The sequence below is a fragment of the Polyergus mexicanus genome, unplaced genomic scaffold, assembly GCF_030449975.1.
Source record: "Polyergus mexicanus isolate NDT 795.1 unplaced genomic scaffold, iyPolMexi1.0 SCAF_13, whole genome shotgun sequence".
NCBI lineage: Eukaryota > Metazoa > Arthropoda > Insecta > Hymenoptera > Formicidae > Polyergus > Polyergus mexicanus.
The window spans coordinates 6,334,207-6,352,347 of record NW_027223333.1 but is presented as its reverse complement, the minus strand read 5'-3'; the positions used below and the strand labels follow the sequence as shown (position 1 = coordinate 6,352,347).

Sequence of the window (18,141 nt, the reverse complement as noted above, 5' to 3'; positions counted from 1 at the left end):
TTAATTCTCTCTGCCATTTTTTCACGTGCTTTACTCATCTTGTCTCTTACGTGTACTATGCGCTTTATGGTATTTTTATGCTATTACTATTACAATCGTGAATACAATAAGATCAATGTTAAGGAATAAGGAATATCGACAACGCTTACCTTGTTTTCCGGCACGCACGACGACGATGAGGGTTGCACAAATCGCCGATAGAACGACGGTGAGGGCTACGTTGAGATGCAATGGATAGCGCCGCATCTCTCCGAAACGAGAACTGGCCATTCGCGCTACGTACTATCCTCCGTATCCTTCTTCCTCATCCCCCTTTACATATAATCCTTCTCGAATCGGATTCACCGTGAAGATTAGCAACTCGAGTGGAGCGGCGTATCCTTGTCTCACTGTGTACTATCCTCCTTAAGTTGTGTCCAGTATTTCACCGTCGCGTCTCACTAGTCGTTTCGTTGCCGTCACTCTCCACGGACCGCGTCCCGAAACTCGCCATGTATCTTATGGATCTCGCCGTCTATTCCCGTGCGATACCGGTTACCGGAGATTAGCGCCGCTCTTCCGGTTGTCTATCTGGCGATACAACGAACGGCGCGCATCGAAGAAAGGGACGAGAAGCGCTGACCTGGCGAACGCTTCCGGCGCGTCGACGCGAGTTATCTCGCGCGGTGAGAAATTATCTCGGCGTCCGGAATCGCGACGAGTCGATGCGGCCGCTCGTTGCTGCGAGGATGATGCACGACCGATCGCGCACGGTAAACCGGACATGGTGCGAACGGACAATTGGTTGTGCCGAATCCCATCAATATATCGCGAATTATTGACAAGATTGATTTGACACTTAGATATATAACAAAATCCGATGCAGATTTTTTACTTGTTTACTAATGACATACATCCATCTTGATTATCACTTCAAGTTTCTTGAAAATGAAAATTAGCGGGTGCCATCGATTGTATCATGTTTATAGCGTAATATTTGATCAATCAAATGATTTTCTTTCTGTAGAAATATAATGCATAAACAGTATATATATTCAGTGATTCGAAAATAAAAGAATCCAGTTTAGCCTCTGATTATGATAGTTCTTTGCTTTTTATAAAAATTAACCGTTAGAGATAAACAAAGCCCCATGTCTCGTTATACGCGCTGATGTTAAGAAAGTTAAATAGATGTGTTTCGATGACGTTCGCGTCAACTAACATGCCACGGATTCGATGTAGTGATTACACGATTGTACACGAGTGGAGCATATCTAATTTCCGTTCTTCTCGCATCCTCGAAGAGCTCGTCGCTCCGACTTTTTTTTTCCACCATGAATCACCGTCCTTGCCGTACCTTCATCTAATCAGAATTCCCTCTCAAAGCGAAAGAAGGGCGAGCGTTTACCGAAAATTCGTTATCCCGATAGGAGGCTTACGGCTCGGAAACTTCAAAGTCGCCGACGATTCTTCGTTGTACCTAACGAACGTGAACGCACGTGTATCGTACAGAACACGCGACGTAATCATCTTGCTCTATGAAGCGAATTAGGATTCATCGTTAAACGAAGTATATCACAAAAACTTTGTCGCAGCACTTTGTATCCTATTGCAAAGGACTCCGGTTCTCTCGAAAACGGCAAGAAAAGATCTCCTTTACATCCTGCATTCACTCTTTTCTCGAACCGTACAAATTTCTTTTTAAATCTTTTTTTTTTTTTAATCTTCTTCGCTGTTCAATCGCAACGAGATCTATCGCGAAAATATATAAGCGTCTTTCTTTCCAATATCGAGAGATTCGAAGATTGTCATCATCGACTTGGATCAACACAAATCGGATATCGCACCGTTCACGGGATATCGATATTGCATCCGGCGCGAATCACTACCGCTACCCGCCCCTCGTCGCAGCAGCGATAACACTCATCGCGATGCCTATTTGTCCTTGATTGTTTACACATAGATATACCCGTCCCACGCGCAACCGCGTCCGACCTCCACGAGGAGCGGAATGAGAATGAGTGAATCCGGCGTAACGCAGGACCGACAGGGATACTGGCGCACGTACGGGCGGGCGGACGCGGACGCAGTGGCGCGAGCGTACCGACGAGCCAGCCGTTCCTCGTCGCTTTCGGCGCGGCAGCCGAGCGGCGACGACACCAGCCGTACGAGCCCGAATGATCGCTACCCGGCAATCCGACTGCGACTGTCATCGTCACGGTGCAAAAAAACTTCTGTCCATTTTTTCCCGAGAAAAAAAGCTGGAAGGTAGTAGTTTAAAGATGATAGCTTAGCGATATTCCGACCTAATATATTGAGCTAATCCTTGTTTGAATTTATTTTTAAATGTGATCCCAGATATACAAAAATATTTTTGATGGAGCGCACATATTTTCCTCACACACACACACATATATATATATTAAAATAATTTTAATCAATCTTCAAAATTGAAATTAAATATATACGCATCAAAAATTCCAATTAAGATTCTATTAAAGCTTTTTCAAAATTAAACATATATAAATTGTAAATCTTTATTATATAATTATTTTTTAAAAACATTATGTATATATTTGCCGAATTCTTGCAAATTTCAATCGTTTACAATTTCAAAATTACTAATCCGATATTCCGAAATGTCATTTTTTCAATCTCCAATATCTAATGGGCGTAATAATAGCACTTGGGACACTCTATACATCTATCAATAACTTTGGAAATTATTTTCGAAGAAATTTAAAAGATTCCAAAGTGAATTCTCCATTTTTCGTCATGATATCATAGAGAGTATGCAAAATTAAATAAAAGTTCAATAATCGATGTGAATTCAGTCAAATAATTCTAATGATGATGCAACGAAATTGCTCACGATATATATTTTCTCTCCGATTATCAATTATAGATGGATGATTAAATTACAAAAAAGTTTCAAATCAAAATTTTTCCCAACCGAAAAATTTTTATTACGCTCGAATTTTGTTCTCTCGTCTATATTATATATGTATATGTAGTATAAAATTTGTAATTTTTATAGAACAATCTTTCGCTTTGTATTACATTTTATAAATATAAGTAACATTATTTTTATTTAATTCTTAATTAATTTCATGCAGTAACCACTTATAATAATAACCATATCATTTTAAAGTGAAAATGTGAACAAAACAAAATTTCTTATATGAAATACTACAATATTTTTTTGACAGTAACTTCATTGCAAAATTAATTGTTTATTACGGTGAAATTAAATTAAAAACCATATTATTATTTTCAATTTAGCAATTATAATATAATCCAACATATACATGCACAATGACGCAATAATTGATGCAATAATTAGTACATTACAAGAATTCAACATAATTAATTAAGAATTAATAAAGCAAGCTTTCATCGTTTTGTCTTTTTAGTTTTATTCAAAATAAAAAAGCACACAAAATATATTAAATATTAAAAGCTATAATTTTTAACATTTAAAACTTAAGGATTTTATATCTGAAAGGAGAAATCACTCGGGAAATTTTGTATACGAATGAAGAAAATCTGAACAATGCGCGTCCCAACTGCGTCATCTTCTACTTGCGAAACGTCGCTTGCCAATACTATAAAGGTGAGATATAGAACTTTTCGCGAACCTTTCGATGTTGGGACCGCTGGTCTTAGATCTCTCGAAAGATTGGAGGGAACTTATTATCCCTTGAGATGTCGCGATTTTTCCTTGTCGACTATTCGCCACTATTCAGTCTTATCGACGTAGAAAAATCCTGACTATATTTTGATATATTTAGTAGATAAATGATGCACCAATGGAGAATTAATGCCATTATGCGTAATAATTCAATTCTCACTATGCTGAAATATTTTTTACGATGTCAATGTTTGTCGCGAAATTGCTGTTACTAAAATAACATTTTCCCTGATACAATATTCAAAAAAAATTTACTATGTTTTTTTTTTGTTTCACGCAAAAATTATAAAAATGTTTCTATTTTGTGAATTCTAAAATATATTTTAAAAATAGAATGACAGAGTTTTTAATATTTAAATATTTAGTATACCTTTTGAATCGGTATTTCAAAACACGTGGACGAAAAATATTATATATTTAAGAAGTGGCTCTTTTTCATCTGTTATTTTATAACAAATCAATAAATTCTTACATATTCATTATTCGATACAGTATTAGCTAAATATCAATTGCTTATTTGAGATATCTCAATCTGTATACGTGTTTTAGTCCCGCAGAAAGTTATGAGTAAATATTATCTCTCTATAGAATTTAATTATAAAAGCTATCACTTCTTTTCCGGAAGAATCTGGGTAAGTACGGCCAATAGCGCATACCGATGACAAAGTCAGGAACAGATTTGCATTTCGCGCTGGACGCGTTCAAAAAAAGCACGGCGAAGCCGCGGGCGGAATTTAACGTTGGATATCAGTGACGTCGCGTGATTAATTAAATACACGAGACGATGAGTCTCGGAATACTCGGAGAACCACTTTGGCCACGCGATGATAGAATAGAGCTGCCGTTTTCAGACACCTGTGACTCTGGACGGCAAGCAAAAGAGAGGGAAAGAGAAAGCGAACAAATCGAATAGTTCAATCACCTTTCGATAGTTAGATCGTTGGCCATACCGAATTTCCGATAGACATTTAATTATCCTCTTTTCTCTCATCTCTCCAAACGAGGGAGTACCTTTCACGAGAGCTCGACCGCTAATTCGGTAGGCCTGCTCACCATACATAGTTACCACTGAAGTGCATTGTGGCAGAAAAAAAACATAAAACATAAAAAAAAACATGCCGCAGCTGCGCTTGCAATTCGATATCCATTATAAATTGAGACACGTTCGTGGTTCTTTATGTTTTTATTCGAATAATAAATTTTTTTTTCTTTTTTACTTTTTTTATAGTTTGGATCATTATTCCACTTAAATTGTAACAATGATTTGCCTTACAAAAAAGTGAAAAAATAATATAGTTTGTTAGAGGAAAGTTCTTGTATAAAATGTACATTATAATAATTTAAGACAAAAGTTTGACAAACATAGATGAATTAGAATCTAGACTGTAGAATTTTATCTTTTTTTTTTTTTTTTATACAATCAATTGCAGTAATAAAATTTGTTTCTCGTTCAAAACAGGCAAGATCTTATTTGAAATATTTTTACCACATCATTGCAAGTATCTCAAAAATCATGTAAAACGTTAAAATATTTGAAAATGATTTTGTAGCAAAATCATGAATAGTCCAAGTTATCTGCTCGTTATCTTATTAAAATTTGATTATATTATATTATATATATTATTATATGTATATATATATATATATATTAATAATACGATATAAGAAATGATCCTTGATCAAAATAATATTATCAACATCAGTTCACAATATTTATAGAAACGTGGAAAGTACAGAACAATTTCGAATGCATAAAGTAGCGTCGTGAGAAAAGTCACACATACATTATATATACACACACATTCACACATACAGAGAGAGAGAGAGAAAGAGAGAGAGAGAGAGAAGATACAGATAAATTACTTACATTAATAACACACGTATATTTTCATTGTTATTTCATTGTTTCTCGCCTGATTCAGTCCATCATCTGCTTGACTGTCCCATTAATACACACAGGAGTCAGTTTACTGCAAATAAAAATCGTAACGAATAAGAACGGCTACACTTTCATTTTTACGCAAATAGGACGCTATATACGAAAATACAAAGATTAAATCTCGATAAATATCTGCTATCGCGCACGATAATAATACTCGACGTCGCTTATCCCTTGCTCAATATGGCATTATTTATTATACTCGCGGATCACTCTGGACGAATAACACAATCGCGAGAAATACCGGAACGATCACGTTACAATGCGACGCGCGAAATGAATGAAATTTCAACATGGCGCATGGCGCGGCGAGCGCTTTTCCGCGCACCGCACGCGCATGCGCGCGCATCGAAGGACGCATACGAAAAGTACATTGCGTGTATTGCGATTTTGATGGTTGGATAAACTGCAATACGAATATCAATACGTGTGTCGATCATGTTACGACATCTTTCATGATATGATCGAAATAGCCCTGCATAGAAATAATGATGCAATGGATAAAATAGCGTCATGAGAAAAGTCAACGCATGCAAATGCAGATAAATTACTTACATCAATAACACACGTACATTTTCATCGGTACTTCATTGTTTTTCGCCTGATTCAGTCCATCATCCGCTTGGCTGTTCCATTATTATACACGGGAATCAGTCTGCTGCGAACAGAAATTACGAATACTGCATTTCAATACGACGCGGGAATACAACTCGCTGCACGAAAATACAAATATTAAGTCTCGATCAACGCCTGCTATCGCGCACGATAATAATACTCGACGTCGCATGACCCTCGCTCGATATGATACTATTTATTACACTCGCGAATCACTCTGGACGAATAAAAACCGCGACAAATGCCGGAGCGATCGTGTTACAACGTGAAGCGCGAAACGAATGAAATTTCAACATGGCGCATGGCGCGGCGAGCGCTTTCTCGCTCACCGCACGCGCATGCGCGCGCATCGAAAGACGCATACGAAAAGTACATTGCGTGTATTGCGATTTTGATGGTTGGATAAACTGCAATACGAATATCAATACATGTGTCGATCATGTTACGACATCTTTCATGATATGATCGAAATCGCCCTGCATAGAAATAATGATGCAATGGATAAAATAGCGTCATGAGAAAAGTCAACGCACGCAAATGCAGATAAATTACTTACATCAATAACACACGTACATTTTCATCGGTACTTCATTGTTTTTCGCCTGATTCAGTCCATCATCCGCTTGGCTGTTCCATTATTATACACGGGAATCAGTCTGTTGCGAACAGAAATTACGAATACTGCACTTCAATACGACGCGGGAATACAACTCGATCGCTGCACGAAAATACAAATATTAAGTCTCGATCAACGCCTGCTATCGCGCACGATAATAATACTCGACGTCGCATGACCCTCGCTCGATATGATACTATTTATTACACTCGCGAATCACTCTGGACGAATAAAAACCGCGACAAATGCCGGAGCGATCGTGTTACAACGTGAAGCGCGAAACGAATGAAATTTCAACATGGCGCATGGCGCGGCGAGCGCTTTCTCGCTCACCGCACGCGCATGCGCGCACATCGAAAGACTCATACGAAAAGTACATTGCGTGTATTGCGATTTTGATGGTTGGATAAACTGCAATACGAATATCAATACGTGTGTCGATCATGTTACGACATCTTTCATGATACGAACTAAATCGCCCGACATAGAAATAATGATGCGATAGACAAAATAGCGTAATGAGAAAAGAGTCGATGCATATTACATAAATTACTTACATTAATAACACTCGTACATTTTCATTGTTCCTTGCTTAATTCAATTCCTTATCCACTTGATTGTCCTATTACCATACATGGAAATCAATTCGCTGCGAACCAAAATTGCGACAAATATATACGAATGACTGCACTTTAACGCGATGCGTGCGACACGAGTAAAGTTTCAATATGACGCGTCGAGAAGCGCGCATGCGTGCGCCGCAATTTCTATGAAATTCTATTAAAGTGCGATATATCAATATGGAGACATTAAAGTGCGATATATCAACAAATATGAATGTCAATATCGATTGTATTATGTATTTTGCATCTTTTATATAAATCGTCACCCATATATAAATAGATGTAATATTTACAAATTATAATTGATTTTACAGTAATTGCATAGAATTGTTGAATAATTTTTATACATATTACTTTATATTTAAATTTTTTATAGATTTTATAATTTGATCCGATTTAATTGAATAGACTTTAAAAGAGACGTAGTATTAATCGCAATAAGTATTAATCCCTTGTCAAGCGACAGCTGCCTATCAGGACAAATTTCATCTGAATTTGAGAAAAAACCATGAGAGGAAAAAAAATTTTGCGAGATGTTTTTTGCAATCGCGATGGCAACCATCATCCTATCCTATCATATTCTATCATCCGCGGAATTTTTTTAACACTGCGATTTGATCCGAAATTCAGATAAAATCCGTCCCGAAAGACAGTTTGTGATTTGAAGTGCGAGATCTCTCGAATATTGTGATAAATTGCGTTGTTATGCCTAAATTTATAATCAATGTAAATTTGCAATTTATTTCTCCAATCAAGCTATATAGTAGTAGTTGCTAAATTAAATATATGAAAATTTAGATAAAATAATATTAAAAATAAAATCAATGCATATATTAAGTAACAAAATAAATGTTATGTAACAAAAATATACAATTATAATTATATACACATATGATACTTACGATTAGTTTTAATACGTGTTATCTAAACACATTATTTTATCTCCCTGTTTCTTGCATATAGAAATAATTTATATTTAGTTCATATATCTTGCTAAATTCACTAACCTAACATTAGAAATTATATAGTTCGTCCATCTATAGTTATGAAAAAAGACTGAATTCTATTATCTCAATCGAGTAATAAAAATCTTGTGCTATGCAAGAAAATAATTTAATATCAAGAGAAGTTTCCCATCATAAATAAATAAAGTAATAATTTAATAATTTAATAATAAAAATTTGCTCGATTATATCAATTAAGAGGAAAATAACCAAAAAGCATATTTTTAATATTATCATTTACAGAAATTAATATATCCTCTTGTCGATATAAACGGAACCTTTCTGATCAGCACTATTAATAGTGAGATAACTATGATAGATGCTTCGTTGCATACGTCGACAGGGAGCGCTGTGCGAAGGACCGCGTTGCGCGAGCAACACGCAGACTCGCGCGAGAGAGGATCGGAAGACGTAATGTCGACCGACGTATCATTCAGCAGCGCATCGAGCCGCACCATCTGCGAGGATGTAAATAAAGCGCCGCTTAGCTGACCAGCTGGCCGAGCGTGAGCACCGCCTGTGCGAGATTTACAATATGCGTGTTGCCGAATGCGCGACGATAATCGGCCCGTCGAGCAACTACCAAAGGTAGGCGTAAGAAAAGAAAGATGCAAAAAAAGTCCTCGCGACGAATGTTCGTCGTCATCTTCTTCGACGGCCTCTGAGTTTCGCGCGTTTGTCCATTCATCGTCCGGGGTGACAGTGACGAGTCTCGTGATTCGACAGATTAGCGATTTTATAGCCGCGATGTGTAATAGGCGCACGTTCACGCGTCTACCATACGTCAGTAGTGTGACAGTTGTTTTGTGTTGTTTGTGCGCGCGATGACATGGAGAGGAGACAAACGTACGGTATATGTAAATATCTAGGTTCGAAGTTCAAGACAACAATCGTCACCTGTTATAAGAATAGCGAATAAAGTACGATCGATTTTTATCGAAAATAGAGAGACATTTGTGAATCGAAGTGAAACAAATGGGACTGGAGAAAGCGTTTTTGTTCTTAACAAAAAAGTGCATGACAACAAAAAGGTATATACATATCATACATTTCGTGATATTTTGCCGTTATCACAAAACACGCGCTTTGTATTTTTGTACGTTTAAGTTTATTTTATTGACAGTTATATCTTGAAGATTTATATCTCTTGAGATTTATATCTCTTGACTCTTATGTCTGAAGTGTTATATCTGGATAAAAATATCTTGAACAAATTTTAATGTAAATTATTTTCTCATTATTATATTTCAATTTACTTATTCTGATAAGCCTTATTACAAAAACTGTTTGTTTACGTATGGAAAAATTAAATTCAATACTGTCTTTGTTCATCGTGTTCATTACAAAATTTATTACTCTGTTTAATAAGACACAAACTATATCATATAAATATTAATAAAACTGTAAAAATTATATATGAGTGAATGTAATAAACTAATGATAATCATTAAGCAGACTAATATGATTAAAATATTCATATGTACGAAAAAATTATAAAAATGTAAAAAGATCAAATTTATCACAACATTTTTCAATTTTCTAAGAATATTTCCCCCCCAGAAAAATCAACTTTCTAAATAATCTATAAATAATAAAAGTTGTCATAAATAAATCATATTTCTCTTCTCCTTATATACATATATAAAATTAATTGTAAAAAAGAAAGTTATATTGTGTGTATATTTCTATTTCAGTACATATGCTATTCTATATAAATATATTATATATCTCTGATTGTTATAGAATATATAAAATATTAATTTGCATCTAAAGACTATAAAAAAGGGCTTCCACTCTCTATTTTATTCTCGATGCATAAAATTCCTACAAAGTCTCTTAGAAAGTTCTATTCTATGATTATGTTTTTTACTGACTCATCATTAAGCCGTATCCTCCCATTTATATTTCTGCATTTATTCTCTTGCTTCAAGCGATAAGCTACTATTTGGTAGACGTGCGCGAGGAGGCGCATGATAAGCTGCCATCGTCACATGTCTTAACAGTACATTTGTCCCGCATTATCTACGCGCGACTTGGCGTCTTTCGAGATAATTACATATTCTACATACACATGGTATACGCGATTGTACGAACTCCAGGAAGTTATACTGTAACAACCAATCGACAATAGATTGTTATCTTTACAGATGAACGTTCCATTGTATGGCGTTCTCGGAGCTGCCGCGATTCTACTTGCTTACATTCTCGGCATAGAAACGATCGCGAAACTCCTCGTATGCTTGCTGGCGTTAATTTTAGGGTAAGACGAAGAAAAGCTCAAAGTTTCTTTCTTCTTTTAGAAACACAAAGATCTATGAAATATACAACAATGAGATTAAGAATGAGTTAAATAAATATATTAAATGAATGAGAATATACATACACCGAACATAAGAAATAGAAGAATATTTATTGCAGGACATTGGTCTGTATATATCGAACGTATTCGCCGAATCTCAACAATGTAATTAAATCTGAAAGGGAAGACATAACTAAGAAGACTGAAAAGTTCCGGCAGGTAATTGGAGATCTTGAAATAATTCGATCGTCGTAAATAATATTTTATATATTTTATATTTTCAGTATATACTAGATCTGTCTAGGGAGAAGATGACATTCACATTAGATAAAAGAATAACTGGTAGTCGTATCATTGATGAATCCCTGCAAGTACATATTCAATATTTATAAAACAATATTGACTCGATCTCTCTTCTGATTATTGAGAAGTAGCTTAATGTATTCGTTGTTACTCTTTTATAGGAAATCTTAGATTTTTTAATCAGAGATTATGTGGAACCATGGTACAGTGTTGTTACAGATGATGAGGAATTTATTTATTCTGTTCGAGATACTGCCCAGAAAATCGCCATCAATGTCGCAAATCGGTAAGTTTTTTATTAATTTTTATTAATTAATTTAATGAGCTGTATTAGTCGCGGAACATTTTTACCAGTCTTCAACTTTATTAAATTCATTTTAGATGCCTTTATCTTTATATATACTATATGCTTGTATAATCTTTAAAATGTTATTCAAAATAATTATAAAAAAAAGATTAGTATATTTTGTAGATATTAAAATTCCGAAAAAATGTTAAATATATATTCATTATAAAAAAAAAATTAGAAGAAAAATGGTCACTATTGTTTCCTACTGATTGAATAGTCTTCTATGCAATATCAATACACAAAATAGGGTCAAGAGCGTCGATTGGATACCATACTTGACTACGCGACTCGTTGACGATGCAGCTTCGCATGTCAGGCTGTATCGACAAGCAAACGCGAAGATAAAGCAATTACGATCGAACAGGATTCAAAAAGATGGTGCCAGCTCGAGCACATCAGGTGGAACGCCAAAGAAGACGCCGACTCATCGCCGAAACAAGAGCGAGACCGACGTGTCCTGGTATTCGCAGTCGAAATTGTATATACCCAATTTATCCTCGCTCACCGAGCCAATCGAATCGACCGGCGAAGAGAAGGAAGATGAATCGCTCGAGAAGATATTTTTTGATCTCGAGGTGCAGATGGAGAATAATCTGATATGCAGGGACTTAGTATGCACAAACGACACACAGGAATTGGATTTTTTGGGCGAAATATCCGAGATCCTGTTGTACCTGGTACTACCCAAGGCGGACTTCAATTGTTTGACTGTGAGATTTATTTTAAGGGAGCTCTTAGTGAACGTTATAATCAGACCGTTATTGGATCTGTTTTCCGATCCTGATTACATTAATCAGGCATGTATATGGCTGGTACGTATAACACCAAAATGTGAAATTCATGGATGAAATATATATTTGTAAATTCAAAAGCTTCATTACTTTATTTAAATTATTTATTTATTAAAGTTTGCGTGTTTCTAAGAATTGTTATTCACAATGTCATTAAAAAAACTTGTAATATTTATTTTCACGTTTTATTGCATACTTAATAGCGCTAATTTCTTATCTGAATCATATTAATATTTTGATCTTTTTCATTTTAGTGTACCAAGGAAGGTAGTTTACCAAGTGATATCTTTTTAACAGTAATTAGAATAACGGACAATTTAGATGAATTAATGGCGACGAAGAATATAATTTGTAAAGAAATAGCACACTTACGTTCGAAAGATTCGGGCGGAGATGACGATCTGTCAGTGAAACAACAATTGAACAGTCTGCTTTACGTGAAAAAAATCCTAGAGGCGAGAATTATCGGTATGCAGGAGGGCTTGGAAACGGATGGGATTGGCGCTCAACCGGAATGGAACAGATTGCTCATACCAGGCCAGAAATTAGTTAACTTGCCGTTAGATGAGTTGCTGAAGAACAATATTGCTCTCAGTTACTTCATCGATTATATGACCTCCATAAATGCGGAAGCATACCTATTCTTTTACCTGAATATCTACGGATGGAAAGTCTCGGCCGAGCAACAAATATCGGACATAGAACTGCAGAAGATCCAAAGTGCACAGTCCGGCGGTCCAGGTGTGATCGGCGTTAGGCGCAAGAACGCGGATCTGGATAATCTAAAGGAGGCGGCCACAAAAATTTACCAACAATATCTCAGTGACAAAGCATCGCCCAAACTGCAATTAGACGACACGTTAGTGAAGAGTTTGTTGAGCAAGATGAAGACAGAGTCGGTCAAGGAGACGTGGTTCGACGAGCTACGAAATTGCTGCTACGAAAAGCTGCAGAATGAGGACAGATTCCTACCAGGTTTTAAAAAATCGCTAGCTTACGTCAAATTGCTCGCCGAGCTAGATCTATTGAAAGATCCAGTTTCTGAAGATGATGCAAAATCCTTGGATAGCATAAGCTTGTCCAGTACAAACAACGAATTGGACACTTTGGAAGAATTGTCCGAAACGTACGACGCGAAACCTGTTTCGACTGCGAAGGAAGGCACTAAGAAATCGAATTCCTCGACGAGCTTAACAAGTGTAGGAGAGACAAATGAAGGTAGAACGGTCGACGAGATTGACACGGATACGAGTAATCTCAAGGGCGCGAAAAATGCCTATAAAGGATCCGCAGAGATGGAACAAGTCGGCGAGAAGAAAGATGTTTCATTTTATGTGGAAACAAACGCGGAACAATTCATCAAGTTAGACGAAAACAACTACGATCAAAATGCAATCAAGAAATTGCAGCAGGGCCATTTCGAGATCACTGCCACGATAATAGAAACCGGTATCGTCAACGATCGCGGGAAAACGTATGGCATATACGCCGTAGCGGTTACGAAAAACTACGATTCGGGCTATAAAGAGAAGTGGCACATCTACAGACGATACTCCGACTTCTACGATTTGCATCAGAAAATCAAGGAGAAGTATTACGATTTAGCCAAAATACCTTTCCCTGCGAAGAAGGCTTTCCACAATATGGAGCGCACCGTATTGGAAAGACGAATGTTGATGTTGAATGCTTGGTTGGGTCAACTGACGAAACCTGCAATCGTCGACGGTCACATGGGACTGCAGAATTTGTTATTAGCGTTCTTAGAGCAAGGAGATTATGACAAAGGAGTTACCGGCGGACAGATATCGAGAACGGTAAATTAGATCGCAGAATTTTTTACTTTTTATATAATCAAATAAATAAAATTTTTATTCGAAATTGAAAAAAAAATTAATATTATTCTAAAATTCAAATTATAAATACATAATAAATTATATGAAATTATTTTTAATAATAATAATTATTATTATAGGAAAAAATTAATCGTATATTTGTTTTACAGATAGACACTTTAATGAATCCTTTAAAGACGTCCATGAAAAGTGTTACACAAGCAGTCAAAACGATGCCGGATAATATGTTGAGTACGGTGGACGGCGTAATGGACAATCTCAGCAAATTTTTCGGCAATCCCAAGAAGACTAGTATGTTTTACGAGAACACCAAAGTCGGTGCCAGTCTTGATACAGAGGTATTTCCGCGTGTTACACTCGTTCGCGAGTTCAGTATTTCGAATCGATTGAAAATTATTTTAATTTATATTTTTAGACTGACGATAACATACCTTTGCGAATTATGTTGCTATTGATGGACGAGATCTTTGATCTGAAAGTACGAAATCAGTGGCTAAGGCGGCGCATCATAACGCTGCTACGCCAAATCATTCGTACAATGTTTGGAGATATAGTTAACAGGAGAATAGTGGAATACGTATCATTCTTGACCAGCCCGTCGAAAGTTGCGGGATATTTGCGCTTGTTCAAGTAAGTAGCCGACATCGTCGCGAATAATGAAGAATATCATTGAAATTTTAATATAAAATAATTTATGTATATGTTATAGTTCATGTGTATATTATAGTTTCGTATCGTAATATAATTTTAATTGTCCGTTATGTATATATAATTGTTAAAAAATTATATTTATGTTATTCAACGTTTATCTATATGAATAAAGGGAAGATTATAAATATATCAATCTCGTTTTCATAGGAATAGCTTCTGGCCGAACGGCGTAAAGGTCGAGAGTAAACCGCCGCGAGACACGGAAATGAAGAACAGAACGCGAGTGGCAGCTAAAGTAGCATTGCTTTCGTGTCTTTCGGACGAACTGAAACATATCATAGGTAGCGAGACAACAAGGCGTGGCTTGTTGAGAGTGTTCGAACTGTTTCAGCGGCCCGTATTAAACAGAAGACTGTTATACGTGTTGCTAGAGGGTATCGTGGAGACCCTGTTCCCACAGAACAATCTTGTGACGGTTTTCAGGAAACTATATTCGGTGTCGCCGAGGATAAGGAGTAAAAGCAAAACGAGATCCTGATGGAAAAACAGAACAGACTAATGTTCGGATGCAATAGAGCGAGAACGAATGCACAGACAAACTAACTCGTGAGGTTAAGAATCTCGACTTTATTATCGATCTTGAATAAAGATACATCAGTTCTTTAGGTAGCTTAGAGATTTACGATATTAAGAAAATACTCTCATGCAAAGTGTCCAATATAAGAGAAACATATTTAAAATATTTGTTTCTATGACTCATTGAGCTCTTATTCGACTTTTATCTTTAGTTTTTCTTTCTCTTTTTATCTCTACACGACGAACATCTAAAGATTGATAAAATACTATTTCTTTCAGAAACGCAAACAACTATGCAGGTATCGCGTACAATTAAATTTCTTCGTCTATTTTAGAGAAAAATTTATTTACTTGTTTATTTTTTATTTTACAAAACGTAGCGTTGTGTGAGGATGCTAAATATAACATGTACTTAATATACATATATCTGTGTATGTGTGAGAGAGTTTATAGTAAATTGTATCCACAATGTCCAACTTTTTATAATTTTTTATTTTGCCATTTTCTGTTTCCAAAATGCAAAGTACTGAATGCAAATTCTTATTGAATGCAGACTTTCTGATATTCTATAAAATATCTATGCTGTGATTGAGTGTCAATATTTCAACGACTAAGCTAGCAGTAGTTTATTTGAGCTCAATGGGTTAATGAGACATCAATCGTTACGCTTATTGAGATATTACTGGATGTCGTTTATTCTCTTCAAACAGTCCTCTGAACTGCAATGCGAAATGCACATGTATGTAAATGCTATTATAACGAACACCCGTCGCGCCTACAGCTTCCGACAGGGAACAAAACGAAAGTTATACGCTTTCATATCTTGATTTATATGTTCAACGATGCACACGGAAAAGTTCCATCCTATTGAGTCCCCTGTTAATTAATCGGCACCAGAAATCATTTCCAATGAAATAATATAATCCTAAAATATCCTAGAAATATCCTATTGAGAAAAACTGAAATAAAACTTCTAAGAAATTGTCTCATTTAATTATATTAAATCTTAATTATGTAAAAAAAATACATAAAATAAAATAAACTTTCTCTTAAAATAAAATAATGTTCTAGTTCCACAAAAATTACTTCGATATTTTATTAAAAGATTAAAATATATGTTAAATTAAATAAGATTATGGCTGCTCTCTTAGAATTCTCGTTAGATCATCTAAGTAGATCGTTTTCTCGAACTAACATATACTGAAAAAATCATTGAGGGCGCAATCAGAAAAATAGGTAATATAGAACTTTTCCGTGATATGTGCAATTATTTCAAGTGATCTAGTGGCCAAAAAGTACGATATACGAATTTCAATATCGATATATTACGTAACCGAGTCTGCAACTCAGGCTGCTGTTCTCTCGTCGGTATTAACGTAGAATATAATATAAAACAAAATAAGAAAAAAATCGCGAATTCCTTGTAATTACCTCGTAGGAAAATGCAATAAGATTCACGAAAACATTCCACTTGCATTTTAAGTTATTACACTGGGTAATTAGTTAATTATTCTTTTTACAAAAGCGCTCGGGAGACTAACGTATTACGTAGATGTATAAAGAGAACACTATACATCACTCAATTTACTTAACTTTTAGGCGATGCAATCAATTTAGACAGATAATATAATTTATCGCAAACGTTATACTTAATTATTTATGTTGAAATTATACTCGATTTATTCGTGCCATTCGCGCTCGAGTATCTACTCATCAGTGAAAAATTGTTAACAATCTCGACAGCGTTCTTCGAACTGTAATGTAAAAATTTAGGAGGGGACTTCCTTCGTCAAAAATACAGAATGCAATTGTATAAAATTGTTATACATTACTTCATCGTACGTCTGTATATAGAGTTATCTCATGTTAAAACACGCCATACACTTATCATGTTCACTTATTAAAGGAACTATTTATAACTTGGGTAGGAGTTCCTAGTTTTATCTTTAAACCTATCCCGATATTTATGTTTATATAGACGGATCTTCTTTAATAATATATGTAATTCTTTAATACTATATATACGTATAATATACGCATAAAACTGCCGATCATATTTGATTTTAACATATCACTTTCTCTTTTTTATCATAAGACTATTATGTAATTATATATTGCATGAAATTATACTCTTAAAGTTTCCAAGAAATCGCGAACGAAGTTAATCTTAAAATATTTAGAATTTTAAAACATATTAACAATCAATCTTAAAACTGCGAAGTTCAAGTTAGAATATATCATTATCAAACTAGTCTAAATACCCATAATGATTTGGCTAATTATTAAGTGAACGTTTTTGGTTTCGAGCTTAGTTAAACCTAGTCGATCGCTGGTTCAAGCGGGTCCCTATAAAGAACGAACGACAATAGACGAGGGTGTTCGAAAACAAAAGAAGTTTATTATTATACCGAAGGAGCGCGCGGCGGTTACCGCCGCCATGAAAACGAGGGAGGCGAAAAGGGATATTCGAGAGATGGGGGGCGACCAGTACTTCCGCCATGAACATCCTCCCGAGTCGCATAGTTTATACCGCTTCTCTCTTAACTAGAACTTCATGAGTCGGCGTGGTTTTTAATATATTTGCCGCATGAATGGAAAATGACAAACCTTCGATTTTTTCCAATTATTAACTTCCGACAGCAATAACAATAATAGTATTGTACTCTTTTAAAATCTTTTAGAAAAATTATATTGTACAATATCCTTTTCAAAAGATTTTTTATTAGCATTACAAAAATAAAGTCTTGTATATAATAAATATGTTACAAAAAGACAGAGAGATTAGAATTAAAATAGTCTGGAAGATCATGCATTTGTGTTCTCAAATTTCTCCACGCGTGTCTGACGGGGAT

General features: G+C 35.4%; 2 protein-coding genes across 13 annotated transcripts in view; one reads left to right on the top strand and one right to left on the bottom strand.

Annotated features, from left to right (window-relative positions):
- Positions 1-7,541, bottom strand: part of LOC138938492 (alkaline phosphatase) — a 159,173-nt gene extending 151,632 nt beyond the window's left edge. Inside the window, exons 1-5 of one of the 9 annotated variants that reach the window (XM_070305503.1) lie at positions 7,398-7,541; positions 6,827-6,880; positions 6,165-6,264; positions 5,538-5,640; positions 150-1,000 (exon numbers count right to left, since the gene is read on the bottom strand). In XM_070305503.1, the coding sequence (XP_070161604.1) occupies positions 150-270 (121 nt within the window). In that variant the 5' untranslated portion in view covers positions 271-1,000; positions 5,538-5,640; positions 6,165-6,264; positions 6,827-6,880; positions 7,398-7,541. Of the gene's footprint in view, positions 1-149; positions 1,001-5,537; positions 5,641-6,164; positions 6,490-6,826; positions 7,110-7,397 lie in introns of those variants that run through there. The other 8 variants (XM_070305502.1, XM_070305501.1, XM_070305504.1 and 5 more) reach the window with 8 other exon arrangements.
- A 1,332-nt stretch (positions 7,542-8,873) lies between these two features.
- Positions 8,874-17,241, top strand: LOC138938731 (sorting nexin-13). Of its 4 annotated transcripts, XM_070305941.1 has the most exons (11): positions 8,874-9,498; positions 10,399-10,541; positions 10,615-10,727; positions 10,886-10,985; positions 11,051-11,137; positions 11,231-11,355; positions 11,666-12,230; positions 12,464-14,023; positions 14,212-14,400; positions 14,478-14,692; positions 14,921-17,240. In XM_070305941.1, the coding sequence occupies exons 2-11, from the start codon at positions 10,539-10,541 to the stop codon at positions 15,249-15,251; spliced, it is 3,288 nt and encodes a 1,095-aa protein (XP_070162042.1). In that variant the 5' UTR covers positions 8,874-9,498; positions 10,399-10,538; the 3' UTR covers positions 15,252-17,240. The 4 variants fall into 4 exon arrangements, with proteins under 4 accessions (XP_070162042.1, XP_070162041.1, XP_070162043.1 ...); XM_070305940.1 differs by lacking the exon at positions 10,399-10,541 and having other exon boundaries at positions 8,874-9,055; positions 14,921-17,241; XM_070305942.1 differs by lacking the exon at positions 10,399-10,541.
- Positions 17,242-18,141: the final 900 nt, after the last annotated feature.

Excerpts from the sequence above, each read along its gene's own strand:
- LOC138938731 (XM_070305940.1), top strand. The coding sequence starts at position 9,017 with ATGCGCGACGATAATCGGCCCGTCGAGCAACTACCAAAG. Across the intron at positions 10,986-11,050 it reads AGACTGAAAAGTTCCGGCAG|TATATACTAGATCTGTCTAG; the intron begins GTAATTGGAGAT and ends TTATATTTTCAG. Across the intron at positions 11,138-11,230 it reads TCATTGATGAATCCCTGCAA|GAAATCTTAGATTTTTTAAT; the intron begins GTACATATTCAA and ends ACTCTTTTATAG.